Source organism: Anastrepha obliqua, chromosome 2 (genome assembly GCF_027943255.1).
Source record: "Anastrepha obliqua isolate idAnaObli1 chromosome 2, idAnaObli1_1.0, whole genome shotgun sequence".
Taxonomy (NCBI): Eukaryota; Metazoa; Arthropoda; class Insecta; order Diptera; family Tephritidae; genus Anastrepha; species Anastrepha obliqua.
Window position 1 is genome coordinate 116,481,643 of NC_072893.1, and position 22,593 is coordinate 116,504,235.

The 22,593-nt window shown below is 40.5% G+C and overlaps 2 protein-coding genes across 2 annotated transcripts; one reads left to right on the plus strand and one right to left on the minus strand.

The window, feature by feature from the left end:
* Positions 1-794: 794 nt before the first annotated feature.
* On the plus strand, positions 795-3,769 carry LOC129237049 (pre-rRNA 2'-O-ribose RNA methyltransferase FTSJ3). The gene is made up of 3 exons (XM_054871443.1): positions 795-982; positions 1,051-2,856; positions 2,941-3,769. Exons 1-3 carry the CDS (start codon positions 916-918, stop codon positions 3,516-3,518), a joined length of 2,451 nt encoding a protein of 816 aa, XP_054727418.1. The 5' UTR covers positions 795-915; the 3' UTR covers positions 3,519-3,769.
* Positions 3,770-6,870: 3,101 nt separating this feature from the next.
* LOC129237050 (solute carrier family 25 member 46-B-like) lies at positions 6,871-21,769 on the minus strand. Its single transcript, XM_054871444.1, has 8 exons — positions 21,525-21,769; positions 18,666-18,767; positions 12,556-12,953; positions 12,167-12,498; positions 9,041-9,283; positions 8,939-8,975; positions 8,731-8,883; positions 6,871-8,667 (listed from the first exon to the last, which is right to left on the minus strand). The coding sequence occupies exons 1-8, from the start codon at positions 21,627-21,629 to the stop codon at positions 8,286-8,288; spliced, it is 1,752 nt and encodes a 583-aa protein (XP_054727419.1). The 5' UTR covers positions 21,630-21,769; the 3' UTR covers positions 6,871-8,285.
* Between the last annotated feature and the right edge of the window lie 824 nt (positions 21,770-22,593).

The window sequence follows — 22,593 nt, forward strand, 5'->3', positions numbered from 1 at the left end:
AAATACTGTGGATTGCGTAGCCGGAGTTGGACTGATGAGGGTTATTTTTTTGAAGTGCGGCCGAAGGCCGCCCACGCGAAAAGGAGTTCTACGCAAAAATACTGTGGATTGCGTAGCCGGAGTTGGACTGATGAGGGTTATTTTTTTGAAGCGCGGCCGAAGGCCGCCCACGCGAAAAGGAGTTCTACGCAAAAATACTGTGGATTGCGTAGCCGGAGTTGGACTGATGAGGGTTATTTTTTTGAAGCGCGGCCGAAGGCCGCCCATGCGAAAAGGAGTTCTACGCAAAAATACTGTGGATTGCGTAGCCGGAGTTGGACTGATGAGGGTTATTTTTATGAAGCGCGGCCGAAGGCCGCCTACGCGATAAAGAGTTCCACGCAAAAATACTGTGTTAATTAATTTAATTTAATTTTAATTACCTTATTATTTTTTGTGATACGCTTAATATCATTGTTTTTAAGTTTAAATGAGTTGTATGTTTTTATTTTCAAATTCATTTCTCAAGTTTAAATTACAGCAAAAAATACTGCAGTTTTACAATGAACCTTCCACTGAACATCCCTGCGTGCGAACTTCGTTTTCATTTCAGGTGTATGGCAACACCAACTTTTCGCTAAATTATAGAACTTTAACATTAAATTACTTAAAAACTATAAGCCTCCGGCAGGTTCTGTTTTCAGTTTTAAGATGGGGATACACCCCTCTATCACCCCCTTTTTACCGTTTTTTCCAAAGCGATCGGCACTATACTAAATTCTAGCCGTTGGCAGCCCTAACCATTGCGGTAAAGACTACACAACACGTGCATACCTCGTTTTTATTTGGTTTGTGTTTTTGTCGAATTTAGTAATTATCCTTTTCTGCATTGGACATAAATTTGGCCAAGTGTTTATTTAATACCCAGTTAGCAATATGGGCAAAAAAACTAAAGTTGGAAAAGCGCGTAAAGACAAATTCTACCAGCTCGCGAAGGAGACAGGTGAGGAGGACTCTTGACATGTATTTGCATACGCATTTTTTACTTATATATTTTTTGGTTCTCCACAGGCTTTCGTTCGCGTGCTGCTTTCAAATTAATACAGCTTAATCGTAAATTCGGCTTCCTTCAGCAATCACAAGTATGTATAGATTTGTGCGCCGCGCCTGGTGGTTGGATGCAGGTGGCCAAACAGAATATGCCTGTATCCAGCATTGTGATAGGTGTGGACTTATTTCCCATACGCCCTATACCTGGTTGCATTAGTCTTGTTGAGGACATTACTACGGAAAAGTGCAAACAATCCTTAACCAAAGAATTGCAGTCATGGAAAGTTGATGTTGTACTGAATGACGGTGCACCAAATGTGGGTCGCAATTGGTTGTTTGATGCGTATCAACAAATCTGCTTGACATTGAACGCTTTAAAACTAAGTACGCATTTTTTACGTGGTGGTGGCTGGTTTGTTACAAAGGTGTTCCGTTCAAAGGATTACAATGCTCTGCTGTGGGTGTTGAAACAGCTGTTCAAAAAAGTACATGCCACTAAACCAAGTGCTTCACGTAAAGAATCCGCCGAAATATTCATCGTTTGTCAAGGCTATTTGGCACCTACACGTATCGACCCTCGTCTGTTAGATCCGAAATATGTGTTTGAGGAATTGGATTTGGAAGGCAATAAAAAGAACTCTCTGTTACATCCCGAAAAACAGAAACGCGTTAAGGCTGAAGGCTACACCGAAGCTGATATAGCGCTGCGTAACGATTTGTCTGCTGTGGAATTCATGCAGGCAAGCAGCGGCTTGGGTGCGTTGCAAGGTATTAGATCGATAATTATTGACGATGAGCGTATAGCAAAGCATCCGAAAACAACACCGGAAATACTCGAATGCTGTAAAGATATTAAAGTGCTGGGTCGCAAGGATATTAAAGGACTATTGACATGGTGGAAAGCAGTAAAGGAAGACCTATTTAAAAAACCAGAAAAGGAGACAAGTGTTATAGAAGAAGATACGTCGAAAAAAGCGCTAACCCAAGATGAAATCGAGGATATGGAAGATGAAGAGTTGCAGCAGCAAATATCGGAGCTTGCTGTGGAAGAGCAACGTGAGTTAAAACGGAAGCGTAAGAAGGAGCTCAAATCAAAGCAAAAATTGCACGAGAAAATGAATTTGAACATGGTAATCAAAGGAGACGCTGGACCACACGAAGAGGCTGAATTAGAAATATTCGATTTGAAAAGTATCAAATCACAACGTGAACTAGACGAAATGTTGGACGTGGTGCCGAACTTTGACGTTGAGGCTGAAACAGAAGAATTGCCAAAATTACCAAAATATAAAGCATACAGCAAAGATGATAAACAGCTCGATGACGACGCCAACTATGAAAACGACGATGAACCAGAAGTTTCTGCTGATGAAGCTTCCGAAAGTGATTATGAAAGGGACGGTTTGGGCCTGAGCGAAGATGAGGATGACACAGATGAAGCGCAAAAGAAAAAGAAACGAAGCGAGCATCCGCTTATAAAATCAGGGGACTTCAGAGATAAGGATACAAAACGTCAACAGCGAGTGCAACTTTGGTTCGAAAAAGATAACCTGCAACAAATAGATACTGAAGACGACGAGGACTACGATTTGGATCGCTTGGCAAACGAATATAAGAACAAAGGTGTCGCAGTGTTGGGTGAGACACAGCAACAAGGTGATTCAGTGCAGTTACCACTAGGCAGGAAAGCAAAACGACGTGCTAGACACGACAATGCAAAAGAAGCGTCGACTTCGGAATCGAGTGATGACAGCGACTCGGAAGCTACAGTAAATGAAGATAGTGATGAAGGAAACACGAAAAAAACTGCCGGCAATATGGCTAAAGGTGTCTGATCGATTGAGTTAATTAATATAATAAGTAATATTTTAATTTTTTTTTTCTCTTTTATCGCCGTTATTTGTACTCTAGAGGCAAAAGCAAAAAAGGTACGTCTTTCCGAGGAAGAGCTTGCTCTTGGCGCAATGATGATTAAAGGGAAAAAAACTCGCCGGGATCTCATCGATGGTGCTTGGAATCGTTATGCATTCAACGATGAAAACCTACCGCATTGGTTCGTACAGGATGAAGACTTACATATGAGAAAACCAGTGCCAGTACCAAACGAAATCACAGAAGAGTATGAACGGAAAGTGCAAGAATTAAATGCACGTCCCATCAAGAAGGTTATGGAAGCTAAGGCACGAAAAAGAAAGCATGCACTCAAACGTTTAGCTAAAGCAAAGAAACAAGCTGAGAAAATAATGGACGATACAGATGCAACAGCACAAGAAAAAGCAAGACAATTAAGAAAGATCTACAAAAAAGCGCAAGAGAAGAAGAAAGAAATTACTTATGTGGTAGCGAAGAAGCATCAAGCTGCAAAACGAGCGAAACGGCCAGCAGGGTTAAAGGGACGTTACCGTGTAGTCGATCCACGCCAAAAGAAGGATAAGCGGTCAATAAATGCGAAATCCAAACGCGAAAAGAAGCGTAAGGGTAAAAAGTAGGAAAAAATGTATTTAAGTATGAAAAAAAAAAATTTTGCTTATAAATATTATGGGCAGAATTACGTAAATAGTTGTAGTTAATTGATAAAATGTACTCATACATTCATTTATCTCGCTTATTTTTGGAATGTGGCCATGAAAAACTGGATGTTTTGTCATTATTTACCTCATGAGCCAATTGAAAACTGGGTTTGAAATAAAAGGTATGTTCATAAAGCAAATAATTTGTAACAATTGCTACAAACTGTCAAGTTTTGGTGTTCAGGTATCCAAAAAAAAACTGTTAAAAGAGGGGGAAGTGAGAGAGCAAAAGGCATTTCATTTTGAGGGAAAGTTGCAAATTTTTACTGCATACATTTTTCTTCTTAATTCGCGCGATAACCGCTTACGCGATTTTGGCCGAGTTCAACAAAGCGCGCCAGTCGTTTCTTTCTCGTGCTTATCATTCCAGCGCAGAGGAGACCTTCCCCTACTACCACCAGCTGGTACCGCATCGAATATTATCAGAGCCGGAGCGTTTGTATCCATTCGGACGACATGACCCAGCCAACGTAGCCGCTGGATCTTTATTCGCTGCGCTATGCCTATGTCGTCGTAAAGCTCATACAGCTCATCGTTCCATCGTCTGCGATATTCGCCGTTGCCAACGTGCAAAGGTCCAAAAATCTTACGCAGAATCTTTCTCTCGAACACTCCAAGCGTCGCTTCATCGGATGTTGTCATCGTCCAAACTTCTGCGCCATACGTTAGGACGGGCATGATGAGAGTCTTGTAGAGTGTTAATTTTGTTCGTCGAGAGAGGACTTTACTGCTCAATTGCCTACTTAGTCCAAAGTAGCACTTGTTGGCAAGAGAGATTCTACGTTGGATTTCAAGGCTGACATTGTTATCGGTGTTAATGCTGGTTCCTAAATACACGAAGTCTTTTACAACCTCAAAATTATAACTGTCAACAGTGACGTGGGTGCCGATACGCGAGTGCGCCGACTGTTTGTTTGAAGACAGGAGGTACTTCGTTTTGTCCTCGTTCACCACCAAACCCATTCGCTTTGCCTCTTTATCCAGTTTGGAGAAGGCAGAACTAACAGCGCGGTTGTTAAGGCCAATGATGTCAATATCATCGGCATACGCCAGCAATTGTACGCTCTTATAAAAAATTGTGCCTGAGCGATTAAGTTCTGCGGCTCGTACGATGCTCTCCAACATCAGGTTAAAGAAGTCACACGACAGCGAGTCACCCTGTCTGAAACCTCGTTTGGTATCAAACGGCTCGGAGAGGTCCTTCCCAATTCTGACGGCGCTGCTGGTGTTGAACAACGCCATCTTACATAGTCGTATTAGTTTTGCGGGGATACCAAATTCAGACATCACGACATACAGGAAACTCCTTTTCGTACTGTCGAATGCAGATATGAAGTCGACGAAAAGATGGTGTGTGTCGATTCTCCTTTCATGGATCTTTTCCAAGATTTAGCGTATTGTGAATATTTGGTCGATGGTAGACTTTCCAGGTCTAAAGCCACACTGATAAGGTCCAATCAGTTGGTTGACGGTGGGCTTCAGCCTTTCACACAATACGCTCGTTAGAACCTTATAGGCGATATTTAGAAGACTAATCCCGCGGTAATTGGCACAGATTGCAGGATCGCCCTTTTTATGGATTGGGCAGAGCACACTTAAATTCCATGCATTTAAAATTTAAATTTAACTAAAATTCTGTATGCACCTTACCAGCTCCTCGCCGCCATGTCGCGCCCGCGGCTTTGTTGTTCTCTAGACGCGTTATCGCTATTCTCACCTCGTCATGATCGGGTAACGGAACGACAATTCCGTCAAGGTATCGGGATCTGCACATTCTCTGTGACATGCGTAGCTGTCACTATTTAAAAGGTTCGAGACGTGTTCCCTCCATAATTTAAAAATGCTCTGGATGTCTGTCACCAGATCGCCGTCTTTGTTCTTACAGGAAAACGCCCCGGTCTTAAAACCTTCTGTAAGCCGCCGAACTTTCTGGTAGAATTTTCGGGCGTTGATCCTATTGGCCAGCATCTCAAGCTCCTCGCACTGACACATTTCGGCCTCTCGTTTCTTCTGTCGGATAATACGTCTCTCTTCCTTTCTTAGCTCTCAGTAGCGATCCCACATGGCTCGCGTTGCGCCCGATCACAGCGTGGCTCTATAGGCAGCATCATTTCTTTCGGCAGCAGCATTACATTCCTCGTCGTAACAACTGTTTTTTCGGGCTAGCCGGAATCCGATTTCTTCTTCGGCGGCGGTACGTAGAGAACGAGAAATGTTGCTCCATTGCTCGTGCATGGCGGTTTTTTGGGCACTACTCTCTGAGAGCAGGAGTAAGAGTCGAGTGGCGAATCTTTTGGCTGTCTGTTCTGATTGCAGCTTTTCGATGTCGAACATTCTTTGTGTAGTTAGATGTACGCTTTTCGCTGCACAGAGGCGTGTGCGCAGTTTGGCTGCAACAAGGTAATGATCCGAGTCGCTGTTGGGTCCTCGGATCGTTCGTACATCTAAAACACTAGAAGCGTGTCTTCCATCTATCACAACATGATCGATTTGGTTTCGCGTTTTCCGATCAGGAGACAGCCACGTTGCTTGGAATCTGGTGCTGCAGACTACTATGTTTTGGGCTCCGGCGAAGTCGATCAGCTTCTGTCCGTTACCGGATATTTCGTTATGCAGGCTGAATTTTCCAACTGTTAGACCAAAAATTCCCTCCTTGCCCAGCCTGGCGTTGAAGTCGCCAAGCACGATTTTTATGTCGTGGCGGGGGCAGCGCTCATAGGAACGTTCCAAGCGCTCATAGAAGGAATCTTTGGTCGCACCATCCTTCTCTTCCGTCGGGGCGTGGGTGCAATTAGCGAGATGTTAAAAAACGGGCTTTGATGCAGATTGTTGCGAGACGCTTGTCCACCGGAGTGAACGACAGTACTTGGCGACGAAGTCTCTCTCCCACAACAAAACCGACACCGAATTTTCGCTCCTTTACATGGCAGCTGTAGTAGACGTCGCAAGGGGTTTTAAGTGGCGGGTCCCAAACCCAGCGCACAACCAGCTATCCTGGAATGTTTCGCCTTCTCACTTTAGCTCACTGCCGAACGGGTGTTTGAAAGCTACCCAGAGGATACTTGGGCTAATCCCGGGAGTTGTGAGCTGCTTGAACCATATGCAGAAGAATCGTCTTGGCCACGCCCAAGTGAATGGCGATCAGTAACATTCATACATTTTTACTTGTAAGAATTTGCATGTGAGAAAAACAACCATCGCATGGTAAAAATACACACAAATTAAAATTTGCAAATTGAGTCAAAATTCTAAATTTAAATAAATATGGTGATTAAAATGGAGAAATTAAGTATATATATTTTAGATAAAATTTATAAAGTTTATTTGATAATTTGAAATATAAATCGACCGATGATATAGAGATATGTATTTCTGAATAACAGCCTCCAGTCACTGTTGCTGCAGTTTCCGAAATACAAATCAAACGCATTGAAGTATCTCTTGTGTTTTAGGCTTGTACTAACTAAAAAAACAGTATTATTCGAATAACAAAAACTTAACAGTCAACAGAGTATTAAAAAATTAGCGGCTAACCGACTGGTCGATAGCGTTCAGCTATTCGATTAATGCCTATCGGATAATTTTATTCAACTAATATGGTATTCGAATATTCGGTTCACCGCATAGTAAGCGCTCTAGTACCTATCCTCAACTTTATTATTTTACATACAATACAATTATACAATTTTCTTTACTAAGCCCGTTTTCATTGAAAAGGGTTTTCCAACAACAGGTGTTATTTTGAATAGCCCGCTATTTCGGTAGATGTCACTTTTGAAGCTGTCATTTTTTGATATTTGACAAGTAGAAACTACGCCATTAATAAAAATGGAACGATTCACGCTTAAACAATACATTGAAATTATTAAAATTCACTATAAAAATGGTGAAAATCTGGCAGAGACGGTTCGTAAAGCTCGAACATTTTTGGATAATCGTGAAGCACCTTGTCGGGCCGCAATACAGAAATTGGTGAACAAATTCGAGCTGTTGGAACAAGTTACTGATGTGAAGAATAATATTGCTGTTGTAGGCGAAAGTATTGAAGAAAATCCAGGTTTGTCCATTCCTCGTCGGTCTTTGGAATTAGGCATTCCACAAACGTCATTACACCGTATTTTGCATAAAGAATTGGGTCTTAAGGCTTATAAAGTCCAGTTAACACAAGAACTCAAGCCGGCCGATCATCAACAACGTCGTATGTTTGCTGATTGGGTAGTTGAAATGCATGAAAATTATCCGGAATTCCATCGAAAAATCATCCTGAGTGATGAGGCCCATTTCCAACTCGGTGGTTTCGTCAACAAGCAAAATTGTCGGATCTGGGGCTCAGAGAATCCAAGAGTTATTGTTGAAAAGCCTCTCTATCCTCAACGTGCGACTGTTTGACGCGGTTTATGGTCCGGTGGAGTCATTGGATCTTACTTTTTCGAAAATGAAGCTGGAGCCACAGTTACGGTGAATGGATTGCGCTATAGAGAGATGATTAACGATTTTTTATGGCCGGAATTGGATGTTATTGATCTGGATAATGTTTATTTTCAACAAGACGGCGCTAGGTGCCACACAAGCAACGAAACCATTGATCTTTTATGAAAACAACACCTCTTATTGGAAAACCCTTTATATTAATAGTCAGTTAATGGTTCTAGTTTGTACAGAACGCATTTGTATTGAGCGTGGTTTTTAAAAAATCCAGTTTGCAATCTTTACGATGACAATATGTGCAGCAAACTGCAAAGTTAAGGCTCCAAATCCTTTGTAAAGCCCAGAGAAGCCCTCATTTTTTACTATAGTTCGGTAACAATCGGCGGCCCCTTTATAATCAGTGCGTATGAGCACCTTAGTTTTACCATTATCAAGATTATCTATAATGCTTTTGGTGCCTTGTATCTGAATGCGACTTAAAACCGTTTCAAACGGATAAAATACAACTTCGGTAATAATTCGCGTGATCAGATCTGTGCAAATTTCCGCCTTTTGATTTTCTACTCCATCATATTCGCGTCGACACACCTGTTGATTTGGTTTTCGCATAATCGCCCATACCCGTCTTCTAATGAACGCTCTAAAAGTAAGATAGGTACATGAACTATAAACGAAAAATATTTCATATTTTCAATGGATTTACCCAAATATATCTTTTGCGATTTCCATACACAGGCAAGGAACATAAATTGACATCAACGGTAGCAACCTTTGTGGAAAAAGCAATCCATCCGTACCTGCTACGGTGGCCACCAAGCAACCGGCATTAAAAAGAAACATTACTCCAACATTCACACTATAAATACAAATTTTGATTATTTAAATTAAATTTCTCTTCATTTATTGTTTACCTCTTAACCAACAAATAGCAGAAGAAGTTCTCTCTTTCTGTAATATTTAATAGAAAAATAACATTATGATTTTAATATGAAATAATGCTTATTTGGACAAACCTATGAAAAAGTAAAAGATATTGTCCAATACCCACGAAAAGCAGCGGCAAATCAGGCATTCGCCCAAACCATTCCAAAATGTGATGACATCTTTTCGACGATACAACTGCATTATGATCGGCACCAAAGAAAATGGCTGTAAATGATAGCGCCTGGAAGCATTGTAAATTTGGCATTGCCGTCGCAGTACAATAAAAGGGTGACAAAGCACATTCTCAGCGATCCGGATGAACCAATCCAAACCTATTAGAAGATAAAATAAATTCATAACAAAATTATGCCTTATATTGTAATTGCGGCTGTTTTTTTTTTAGCTGAGAATGGCAAACTGTGCTGACATTTTCGGTTCAATAAGGTTTGGCAAATCATCATGAAATTGTTTCACGCCAGAACAACACTTCTAAATTGTGGAAATTTATATTGAAAAAAATAAAATGAAATAAGTAGTAAAAATAAAGCGAAGTTCATAAATCTTTGGTGGCGTCATCGATCCTTATTTCTTTCTTTCTTCTTCTTCTTCTTAATTGGCGCGATAACCGCTTACGCGATTTTGGCCGAGTTTAACAAGGCGCGCCAGTCGTTTCTTTCTCGTGCTAACCGGTGCCAATTGGATACACCCAGTGAAGCCAAGTCCTTCTCGACCTGATCTTTCCAACGCAGAGGAGGCCTTCCTCTTCCTCTACTACCACCAGCTGGTACCGCATCGAATACTTTCAAAGCCGGAGCGTTTGTATCCATTCGGACGACATGACACAGCCAACGTATTTATTTCTTTCTACTCTCTTCTAAAAAGCCCGCAAATTTTGGGGCTGCAAAGTTGAACCATTGAACAATTGATCCGAAAGACCGTTACTTAATGCTTCGGAGTCAATACCTGTTCAAGTCCAAGTTTAAACCTTCGATCTTGCAGTGTGAAATCAAACTTGCACTCGAAAACTGGCACTTATGTATACTCTGTCAAAAAAGTACCGGGAATTGTTCAATAAAACGCAAAATATTTGTTTATTCATCAACATTTATTTTGTCGCCTTCAAAATAGGCTCTATTCGAAGCAAGACACCTATTTCAAGTTTTTTGTCAAAAAAGTGTTCACAATATGAGCATTGCGAGACGGTGCGTTATCATGGTGCAAGATCCATTAGTTTTTTTTCCACAAATTGGGCCGTTTCCAATGCACATTCTCTCTCAAACGTCGTAAAACTTCCAAATAATATTTTTTATTTACCGTAGAACCATTTGGAACGAGTTCCGAGTGCAAAACACCATGATAACCAAAGAAAAGGAGTAGGATGACTTTTACTTTCGACCGACTTTGACGTGGTTTTTTTAGGTTTGGGCTCATGTGGAAAGCGCCATTCAGCCGCTTGTTAACTGGTAGGCATGTCAAACTCATATAGCCACGTCACATCACCTGTTATGATGCGCTGGATAAACGTTGAGTCCGTATTCACTTGCTCAAGCATGTCTGCCACTTTCTTCCGATGAATTTTTTGAAAGAAATTCAACCCTCTTGGAACGAGTCGAGCAGTCACGCGTCTCATGCCCAATTGATGGTGTAAAGTGTTGCGAATTGATTTGTGAGACACGCAAAAGTCACGAGCTACCTCCTTCAAACTTAAATTATGTTTTTCCAGCACCATTTCTTTGACTTTGTCGACGTTTTCATTCTCGGCCCTCTGCAAAAGCCTTATACCACTCGTATATCCGTGTTTTTGATAAATCACACTCGCCATAGGCTTTCTGCAACATTTTCAATGATTCGGCACACGAAATCCCGTTCAAACACACAAAATTCTTTCAATTCAAATTCAAGATAAATTCTTTGTTCGATATTTTTATCCATAATGAAAATCGCAGAGCACACCTGCGGTCGACTAATATAGTTAAATGCCAAAAACAAGCTAACTGACAGATCACGCTCAAACTCTGCGACACTATAGAGGACAGTTGTTCCAACATTTCAACAACAAAAATTTAGACATATGTGTAACGCGCGCTCTTTAAATGAACAATTCCCGATATTTTTTTTAACTGAATGTATATTAAAAAAAGTTTATTGTATAGAAATCAAAACCTAAGGATATCGTAATGGTATTTTCTTAGATGTATTTACAAATACACACATACACTCATGGGTAAAATAATAAATACATGACATTTTGACCGGTTCTGACTTTGTTTTTGTAAAATTTTTTTGTTTTTCTAAAAATTTTCATTCATTTCATTTAATCAGAATTGAAGAAAAAATGGGGTTTATAGCCTGCCCATTAAATTTGTTGGTCTTCATCTATCGGGATTTATTTATTTATGTCTAGAGTTAAGTTAGGAAAAATTACAAAAAATAAGATTAGTACAAGGTGGCGAAAAATGAATCACCATCGGATGATTTATAATTTTTGCAATCATATTTGATACCTGTGAACTTGAGAGCTACAGTATACATTTAGACAAGGCAATGGAGGTCAATGGACGTCATCAAAATCAACGTACAGACCAAAATCAAGATTTTCATCATTCAAAGTCCTTTGTTTTAATTGAGTAAGATAATCAAAACCAAAACTGGATGATTAATTAATAAAGTGCAAGTTCCCTGTGGTTCAAAATTTTCGCTGATTTTCGATCATTTTTCCACCTAATGGGGGAAAAACTTTGGCGCGCATTCGTTATATGAAAAAAAATATGATCAACATGGTCAGAAAAAAAATGTATTATATGAAAATTGTAGAATTAACTATAGTTAAAAAAAAAAATTGTGAAAATTACGAAAAAAAATTGTAAAACCTGCTAAAACTTTATTGTAAGGGTGTACATTCTATGAAAAAATACTACTTATGCCAAATTCTCAGAACAAATTTATTTCCTTTTTCGCCTTCCGTTCCTTCTTTTCAACGTAAGTCTAACCCTACTTTTCAGCTAAACTAAGTTTAAACACTAAAATGGCAGGCTTAAAATCTGTTTAGAGATTCACTGTTAAACAAGCACTGAAAACCAGATCCTAAACTCAGTTTTAAAATTCGCTTCAATTCAATTAGCCCTACAAACTGGCTACTTTTCTACAAAGTTAGTTTAAAATTTGACCAGTTGAGCTCGGCTCTTGACAAGTTACGAGAAAGTAAGAATACAAACCTTTGCTAGTGCTATCAGTTGATTCCCGTGAATTGTTATAACTGCTATTTTGATAACCCGGATTTATATAGTCATCGAAAATTGATTCTTCACTCCTTTCACGCGTAAGCCTTCCACCTAGTATACAGAAGTCACACGCAAAAGGAGAATCTGAATATCTTGCACACAAAAAATGTTGCGTGACATTTCCGCATATAGTGCAAGTATATATTGGATTTGAGCCACTATGGTGAGTGCGTCCCAACGGATTAATGCATGTTAGGGCATCACACACGAAGTTACGTTCGAAAACATTCTCAGGCGCATTGGAAGTCAATTCCCACTCAGGAGTGCTGAAAAATTAAAATTAAAAATTAATACTTTTACTTACAAAACATTTTCGCTCTCACGTGTTGTAGATAGCCACGCCCCAATATGGCAAACAGCTCCTAAACCTCTCTACGTTGTTGCATAGCGGACATTTAAATGAATTACCAGCTGTTTGGGCATATTTCTGTAAGCAGAATTTATGGAACCAACCATTACGGCAACAAGGAGCACGCAACATGTCCACCGCATTAAAGCGATTCATTTCGGTGAATAAATTTTCATAGCAAATACAACAGATTTCATTGGGCTTTGGTCGATAGGTAGGCTTCTTTATATGTCTATTGCAATATGAACGGTAGGGTGCGATAAATTGATTCCTGGCACCGTTTTTAACGCCACAAACCAAGTGAAACCACCGTTCACAATTTACTCTCCAACAGGAAATATTAGCCCCTCTTTTGTCGCAGTAACAGCATTTCTACACAAAATAGAGAAATAATAAATAATTATAGGGTTGGGGAATAAGTTTATCGCGTTTTTATATTTTCTTTTATTTTACAATGATTTGTTTGCTGTTTGGCAAAGAGTAATTATTCATTCGGTAGAACTCTTTCTGCTCTACAAAACTATGTATGCTAATTGTATTTTTTAGTTATTTAATTTATTATTACTTTAGAGGCTTAGAAATGGCATACCCAATATTTTCGCCACCTGCTCTTCTTTGCTTTCCATCGAGTTTAAAAAGCTGCCGAAACAGTCTGGGACATTTACATTGCCCAGCTACACCGCGTGAATGAGGCTATTTGAGTGAAAAGGCCTGATCGACTTGTTCAAACCAAACTCCTTCACGACAACGCCAGCATTCCCATGGCAGCCGGTTCTACGTACCGGAATGACTCGGGTTTTTCCCGACCAAGGGCTGCCGCCCCAGTATACTAGCCCTGTCTAGTGAAACCCATACCATCCCTCGCCTTACGTCACAGGAGCAAACTCCCGCAGCAACCCTGCTCCAAATACTTCTCCTCAGAGCTGGAATCGAATCCAACCCTGGGCCAGAAGTATTCTACTGCTGCGTCTGCCACAAACGGCTTCACCCGAACTCCACCTCGGTTAGGTGCAACAAGTGCAACGGGTGGAGCCACCTTAAGACCTGCTCGGGTCTTAAGTCACATAGGGAGTGGTCCACACGGTATGTGGCCACGTGTTGCTCCCGCCAGCAGGCGTCTGATGCCTCCACGGCTAACACACCCCCTGATAGGCCGGCACTACCAACCGCCACCACGACAAACACCTCCACGGTGAGGAGCCTATCGGAGCAACACAACTCCCCCTTAATCCCTCCCCTTCCTTCCAGCTCCAACTCCAGTGCGGGGACAAACCAGCAGCTCCTGGTCCCCCGCACAGTCTGTTCCGTGTGTCAGGTCGTAATACCTCGGAATCTGGTAACAGTCCAGTGCAATTCCTGCAATGGCTGGTGCCATTTTCGGAGATGTTCCGGCCTGCGCACCACCCGTGAGTGGACAACTGCCTACGTTGCCCCCTGCTGCAGAGCTCTGCACCCACAACCGCCCTCGGAGGCGCGGCCGCCCACCACCATCAGGCCGCAACAGCCACAGTGGATTGCGCAGCAGGCCCAACGCAGACAACACCATGCGTCCCTCACCCCCCGGATTACACTGACCTCACCGAGAAGCTTCAAGCTTCTCCAGCTAAACTGCAACGGACTTACGAGTAAGGTCGACGAGATAGTCGACTTTATGAGCCGGCACAGTATCAAGATAGCTGCGGTCCAAGAAACAAAGTTGCACGCTAGGTCATCTCTGATCACCAGGGATGGCTATAACGTGCACAGACGTGATCGCGAGCGAGACAATGGCGGTGGCCTAGCGTTTATAGTCCACCACACTGTGCAGTATCGTCTTATCGATGAAGGAATCGACCGCAGGGACAGCACCTTAGAATGTCAAGGCATAGCTGTCCGGTCAGGCGATTCCGAGCTCGAAATATTTAATATATATATACCCCCTGTCACCCTGCTGCCCGGCTGGATATCACCCTGATATAGGTGCGCTCCTCAGAGGTGAAAACCGATTGGTTGTAGGTGACTTTAATGCGCATCACGATCTTTGGCATTCAAGCCTGCCAAATGATCGTAGGGGACAGCAACTGGCAGAGCAGATAGACGACTCGACATTCAGCACAGTAAACGACGACGCCCCCACCAGGGTAGTGGGCAATTGCAGCAGCTCGCCTGACCTAACAATTGCTAGCGCTGGTCTGATAAATAGCATAACGTGGCGACCTATGCTATCGCTTGCATCAGACCACTTGCCCATTATCGTCTCGATCGAGAGACCTGCCGACTTCGTTTCCGCGAATCACCGGTCCTATTTTAACTTTAAAAAAGCTAATTGGGCCGGCTTCACGGAATTTACCGAGGACACCTTCGCCGCTCTTCCCATCCCCACCGATGTGCGCGTAGGCGAACGCGCATTCCGCAGGGTGCTCACAGCTGCTGCGGCTCGCTTCATTCCTGCTGGAAGTTATAAGGACATTCGTCCTCATTTCCCAGCCGAAGCAGACAGTTTAGCAAACGAGCGTGACCACCTACGCCAGGCCGATCCCGGGGATCCCCGCATAAGGGATCTCAATTTGGAGATCCGGCAACTGGTAAACCAGCATAAGCGGACTAAATGGGTTGAGCACCTGAAGACCTGCAACCTCACCTCTGGGGTGAGTAAGCTCTGGTCCACCGTTAGGTCCCTGTCAAACCCGACGAAGCACAACGACAAGGTGGCTATCACCTTCAACGGTTGCACTTCGTCGGACCCGAAGAGATGCGCGAGCTATTTTAGCCGGCTTTTTATACTGCATCCTCCGGGCGACAGAACCAAGCGTCGTGCTACCAGAAGGCTGCACAAACTGACGAACAACAGTGCGCCACTTACTTTCTCCGGTGATGAGGTTCAGGGGGCCATCAACAGTTCGAAATCATCGAAAGCCATTGGCCCTGACGGCTTAAACGCGCTGATGCTGAAGCATCTGGGACCCCTGGGAGTAGGATTTCTCACAAGGGTTTTCAATATGTCTATGGCCACTCTCATCATCCCTGAAAAGTGGAAAGCAGGGAGAGTGGTCCCACTACTGAAACCTGGGAAACCCGCCAACCAAGGGGAGTCTTATCGGCCGATAACTCTCCTTTCCCCAGTAGTGAAGACACTTGAAGCCCTCCTACTCCCACTCTTCACGAAACACCTGGCCCCAGCCCCACATCAGCACGGTTTCCGACGAGTGCACAGCACCACCACTGCACTCACCGCCATAAACGCCCAGATAAATCGCGGGCTTAACCAAAACCGCCCCTGCGAGAGGACTGTCCTAGTAGCGTTGGACTTGAAAAAGGCTTTCGATACAGTCAGCCATTCCACGCTACTAGATGACATTTATCAGTCGACACTCCCGCCAGGGCTGAAGAGGTGGTCCGCGAACTACCTGAGCGGTCGGCACTCGTCAGTGATTTTTCGAGATCAAATGTCAAAGCAGAGGAAGATTAAGCAAGGCGTACCGCAGGGTGGTGTCCTTTCACCCTTGCTTTTTAACTTCTACATCTCGAAGCTCCCCCAACCACCAGCGGGAGTTTCCCTGATCTCATACGCTGACGATTGCACGATAATGGCGTCGGGCAATGACATCGATGGCCTGTGTTCCAAAGTGAACGATTACCTCACCGACCTTTCTCGCTTTTTCACTGCGAGGAATCTACAACTTTCCCCCACAAAGTCCACGGCGACCCTTTTCACCACCTGGACAAAGGAGGTCAAGCTGCCCCTTAAGGTAAAAGTCGATGACACACCAATTCCGACTGTGAATAACCCCAAAATTTTGGGTGTAACCTTTGACAGCTTGCTCTCCTTCTCTGCGCATACAACCGCAATTGCCACTAAGGTCCAAAATCGCAACAAGGTCCTCAAATCGCTGGCCGGCAGCACTTGGGGAAAAGACAAAGAACTGTTGCTTTCGACATTTAAGGCAATTGGCCGGCCGGTTCTCAACTATGCTGCGCCTATCTGGTCGCCTGGAACTAGTGATTCGCAGTGGACTAAGCTACAGACCTGTCAAAATACCGCCATTCGGACAGCGACCGGGTGCCTCCTGATGTCACCTATCCAACACCTTCACAACGAGGCACAAATGCTCCCAGTTGCGGAGCACAACAAATTGCTCAGCAAGCAGTTCCTGCTCGGATGTTACCGCAGGTCTCATCCCTGCAGACACCTGCTTGAGCCTGAGCCGCCTCCTAGGCACGTCAGGAGACACCTCTTTGACTACGCTGGCGATATCCAGGACAAGACCGACCGTAACCTACTGGACCGGACTGTATTTAGACAGTCTATAAACGACATTCACCGGGAGACCGTTACCACCTTCTTGAACTCCCGCCCTGTGAATGCCGTAATCGGAGTCCAACCACCACCTATTGCAGATGAAGAGCTCCAGCTTCCCCGTGAGACCCGTGTAACACTGGCACAACTACGCTCTGGATATTGTAGCAGGTTAAACTCCTACATATCCAGAATCGACCCCGACATACCAAACACATGTCCGGCATGTGAAGGTACCCCGCACGACACTAACCACCTCTTCACATGCCCCCTCAAACCGACTCATCTAACCCCCCTCTCCCTCTGGACCCAACCTGTCGAAACAGCATGTTTCCTGGGCCTACCCCTAGATGAGCTAGACGAAGACGAACGATGATATGCCTACACTGACAGGGCTACCTATGCTGTTAACAACATAACAACAACGACAACGCCAGGCCCCATGTTGCACAAGTCGCCAAAGCCACACTCGAACGGGAGGTCCTTCAGCATCCGTCGTATTCTCTGGACTTTGCACCGATCGCTTACCATCTTTTCCGCTCCTTTTAATACCATATGAAAGTCCATAACAAAGAGATCCTCAAAAACTGGCTCAACAACTTTTTCGACACCAGACCAGGCGACTTTTGGCGGAATGGCATTAACAAATTGGTCGAGAGGTGGTATTGTTTTTGTTTGGGCGTCCCTTGAAATCTGGTTTCTTCTTTTTCATGTTTCTCGAAACTAGATTTTTCAACACGGTGGATATGAAAGTCAAGTAGTATTCACCCGATGGAACTAAAAATAGGTATACATTTTACCTCGTATGTATGCCCAGAAGGTAGTATAATTTTTTCGATTGGTTAATTAACACAGCAAAAAAATAAATTTATAAGTGCTCCTGTTAAACGGTTAGGTCACTTTGTAGACAATTTGTCAAACTTTACTTTTAGAAGATAATTGTTTCATTCAAATATATATTTATTTTATAATGTGCAAAAATTCCGTTTTTCATTTTGACTTTTTCGAGAATGCAATACCACAGATTTTTTTGCTCAAAGGCCAAATACTTTACTTATATTAAGAATTTAAAATTTTTATGTGATTAAATTTGTTTTGCAATTTTTAATGAATTTGTTAAGGTTAAATAATTTGGATGTTACACAAACGTATTTACTTAAAATCTTTTCACATGGGACACCTTTTTCACGAAAAAACTTTCAATGCGGTTTATTTCCAAGTCACTTTTAATAGTGGTTCGCAATCAATTAAAAATGTATATATTTTCGACTAAATTAAAAAAAATTAACATATTTTCATCAAAACCCGTTCAGTTTTTGTATTTTTGTGCCAGTTTAAAGTAGCTCAAAACACACGTAAATTTTTTTATTTTCATTTTTTTTTTGTTGACAATGCGTTTCTTCGATATATCGAATTCTCTATCTTTTTGCTTTTTGTTGTAGTATAAACAATACTTTTATAAAAAAAATATTAAAAACAAAAAAAAAAAATTAACTAATTAAAAAAAAATATTTTAAAATAAATAAATCAAAATAAATAAATAAATAATAAATAAATAAATAAAATAAAACAAAAATAAATAAATAAAATAAAATAAAATATTCAAAGCTTAGTAATAAATCGCGTTGCTACTATTTTGAACGTCACTGTATGTAGTAGTATTACATATTTTAAAATAATTGATTCCTTTTCTTCTCATTTGGAAATTTTTAAACTTTTACTTTTTCTCTATGACAACTGAATTACAATATTTGTTAATTTATACCAAAGTTTGTTTTTATGATTGCGTTCATTTTATTGCAACTTACGTTTTTAGAGGCCAGTTGACGTTGCTTTGCAATATCACTAAGCAAAAAACCGTTAATGCTAGTACCACTATAACCCCTCCGTTCCAATCCAGTAGACAAAAGCTGAAACAGATAAAAAAAAATATATTAAGCAAAGATGCTTTCAATTGCAATTCAACCGGGCTATTCGGGACATGTTCTTCGATTTCGATGTAACTCAAATATGTTGCTCTCTGGTCAAAATAATGAGACACGTATTTTTTCGTCCGCTTGAAAAAATTTGTTTTCAAGATTTATCGGCTATTTTGTTTTTCGGCTCAAAATCGATTTTTTTAATTATGGTTATACAGTAGGTTCTGTTTTTATGCGGCTTTTTTTTATGCGGTTTTGAAATAGTGCGGTTTTTTTTTTTAAATTACAAAATGCATGTCGACCTATCGGGAATTATACATATAAACAAGATTCTAAGCCAGCTAAGCAAAAACTCATCACAGATTACATCAGAAATGCTAACCCTACAAGTATGGAACAGCCTGCATAACTATCTAGATCAGACGTGTACATTTCCTCAAGTGACGAAAGTGATTTTACGCCAAATCCTAAACGAACGCGCAACATGTGGGTATTGTCTGATTTTATTTCTGATTAATTAAATTTATTTTTCGATTCTGACGTTTCTTAAATAAAGATATAATTTTCAAAAATACAATATTTTGTTTGCGCGATTTTATTTAATTATTTCAGATTTATGCGGTTTTAGCACTTTTGAAACGTATCTATAGTTTTACTATAGAACTAGTAGCTTTTTTTATGCTGTTTTTTTTATGCTGTTTCTTGCGGAACGTATCTACCGCATAAAAACAGAACCTACTGTATAGCATTTTTTTTCTAATTGCTCATAACTCAGTCTAAAATGAACAGATTTTAATGATTCTGGGTTCAAAATGATCGTCATTACTTGCACGAGCGACTTCATGTACAAACAATAGCAAAAAAGTAGTTGAAAATTTTTATAATTCGCAAAAAACAAAAAGTGCGAAACAGGTTTTTTACTCAAAAACAACTGATTTTAGCAACTGGGCATTCAGCCCAATTGAAGTTTGAGGTGTCCTCTTGAGTTTGTTTGTACATGAAATCGCTCGTGCAAGTAATGACGATCATTTTGAACCCAGAATCATTAAAATCGGTTCATTAATTTTGACTAAGCTATTAGCAATTAAAAATAATTTCCTTATATAATTAAAAAAAAAATCGATTTTGAGCCGAAAAACAAAATTGCGGATAAATCTTGTCAAAAAAAAATTTCGGGCGAACAAAAAAATACGTGTCTCATTATTTTGACCAGACAGCAACATATTTGAGTTACATCGATATCGAAGAACATGTCCCAATAGCCCGGTTGAATTGAAATGGAAACAGTGTTGCCAACGCCAATAAATCTGAGTGGCTAGAGCCAATATCAAAAGTCGCTAGAAAATCGCTAACTCCATCAGGGTGGATCCTAAATCTCATTCTGAGAAGTGCACAAGAGGCCAGCTGTGGACTTAAAATTTTTAGATGAATAATAATGAAACCAGTAATACCAACTCTACTGAAATTTGAGATCAACGGAAGTTAGTTTCAATCTCCTGAAATACTGGTTTTTTTTATTATGATTCGATAAATCTACTAAATTTTCTAACGCTTTGTTAATTTGTGTCTGAAAAACATTCGTATCTTTAAAATATCATTGGAAAGCATGAGTGATTCAAGCAATGTTGAAAAAGTTATTCACGAAGTTGATCCAGTACTGGACTCAAATGGAAATTTGAAAATTTATAAAATTAATAATATTAACTATTATAATAAAACCAGACAAATCATATAACAATTTACTATATTTTTATTATTTAAAGTCTTGAAATAGATTTATAAAATATATTTAAGCATAGTAAAGAAAAAGTGGCATAAAAAAGCTACGCTTTAAGGAGGAACACCACTGTGACAGCCAAAGAAATAAGTGATTTTTTTAGGGGGAAAATGAAGGAATTTGTGGATCGGATTTTTTTATTTTATTAAGTGTCCATTAGAGACTGTCATCCTAAATTTTTATGGAAAAATATTAATTTATAAAAAAAGTTATAATCTCGTGGAGTATTTCCTCCTCCATGGTCGCATCGATTACTCAAAAACGGATCATCTGGAATTAAAAATTGAAACTGCTTGTTAATTTGTATAAGTGTAGTTATCGTTGTACGTACGGAATTTCGAAAATTTTCATATGAAAAAAAATGGCGACGGATTGCGTTATTTTATCTATAGTCAGTAAATTGATACTCTAGAGTATGGAAGGTTAAGCGCATTCACGGGTAATCAAGTTGACAGAAAAGTATCTATTGCCTAAAACGGTTTTGATTTGCTCTCCAAAAGTCGTCAGATAAGTCGCTAAATTATTTTTGTCGTCAAAACTTTTTTTTTGTCGCCAAGACTCAAGCAAAAGTCGTCAATTCTAGCGACAAAGTCGCTAAATTAGTAACACTGAATGGAAAGCATCCCAATTAAATGCAAAAAATATTCTATATGATAGCCAACATCAAGATTAGTTCCTGATCTGCGAAATCATGTTATGGTTTTTGTATTTTTAGTTGTGGCAACACTTAAATGTTTAGCAAACGACACTTGTTTCCCGCTAAACCGGGGAGTCCCCGAAAGGCGAAGATTACAGACCCATAATCAAGGCGAATTTATTATAATAAATCCATCTTGCCCATAACACAATATACAACTTTCTTGTCGCTTAGGTAAAGGGAATTTAACGTTGACACACCGTGTTCGATGTATACAGAATACACTTGAATAATTCCACAAATAACTCAGCCATTTATGTATACAAATACTAACCAAACAATTCATATGCACAGCTTTACAGTGTTCAATGTAAAAATTGCCATATTGAACCTGGTCACGTTCGCCTGAGTCGCAAAGTTCGCAATTCATATTGAACATCAATCAACTAAAACGGAATATATGCACTTCAATATTAAAACTTTCTTAACACTCCTGCAAAGCCATAGATGACTCCCAATTGCTTTACGCCTTGTCAACTTTACGCATAGATAACACTTCAAGTTTGCTACTTCTAGGGATGTGTAATTGAAACAACTATGTGTTATAATCGATAATCCAAATATAATGGGTTTTTCAGTAAGAGCGCTTCAACTTTTGAACTTTTTTGAATAAAACACAAACGGTTTGACTTTTTTAGCTAATTTTTTTTTTTATTATCGAGTTTGAACATATACATTTAAGTATGAAATTCGATTTCTTTTGCATGACCACCGCGTGCACGTTTTACGAAGTCCAATCGTTGAACCCAATTTTCGACCACTCTTTTGCATAAATCGGCCGAAATTCCAGCAATTTCGCGTTCAATATTGGCTCTGAGCTCACAAATCGTCGCCGGCTTGTTACTATAGACCAATGACTTCACATAACCCCAAAACGGGACGGCTTGTTAAATGGACCGTAAAATGGCCGTAATGCTCTTAAAGTAGCAGTAACAGAACGATTATTTTCATAAGAAATTTGCACGATTTGCAATCGTTGCTCAAGTGTGTAGCGTTCCATAATGAAATGTATACTAATGAAGTTTACAAATAACAAGCGAAAAATAAAAAATATTGCGTCGTACGCCCTCCCTATCGGAAAAAAGTTGAAGCGCACCTATTGAATAACCCTGTATATAGTAATACGGTTATATCGAAGTGCTGTACAAATAATCGGACATCGATGATTCGAAACATTTTATCCGCATGAAACCTGAGTAAACTGGGGTATTTTAAGCCTCTGGTGCCCAAATTTTATTTTTGAATGAAAAAAATTGCTTTGAGTGGGGATTATGGTAAAATTATAGGTTCTTTATCAAGAAAGTGAAATTTTGTTCCTTGATCCGATTATATAGGGATAAAAC

Coding starts and splice junctions, on each gene's coding strand:
- LOC129237049 (XM_054871443.1), top strand. CDS start 916: ATGGGCAAAAAAACTAAAGTTGGAAAAGCGCGTAAAGACAAATTCTAC. Junction 983..1,050: donor CCAGCTCGCGAAGGAGACAG/GTGAGGAGGACT, acceptor GGTTCTCCACAG/GCTTTCGTTCGCGTGCTGCT. Junction 2,857..2,940: donor TGCCGGCAATATGGCTAAAG/GTGTCTGATCGA, acceptor TTTGTACTCTAG/AGGCAAAAGCAAAAAAGGTA.
- LOC129237050 (XM_054871444.1), bottom strand. CDS start 21,629: ATGTTCAATATGAATTGCGAACTTTGCGACTCAGGCGAACGTGACCAG. Junction 18,768..21,524: donor CTGTGCATATGAATTGTTTG/GTTAGTATTTGT, acceptor TATCTGTTTCAG/CTTTTGTCTACTGGATTGGA. Junction 9,284..12,166: donor AACTGATAGCACTAGCAAAG/GTTTGTATTCTT, acceptor ATCTTCTAATAG/GTTTGGATTGGTTCATCCGG.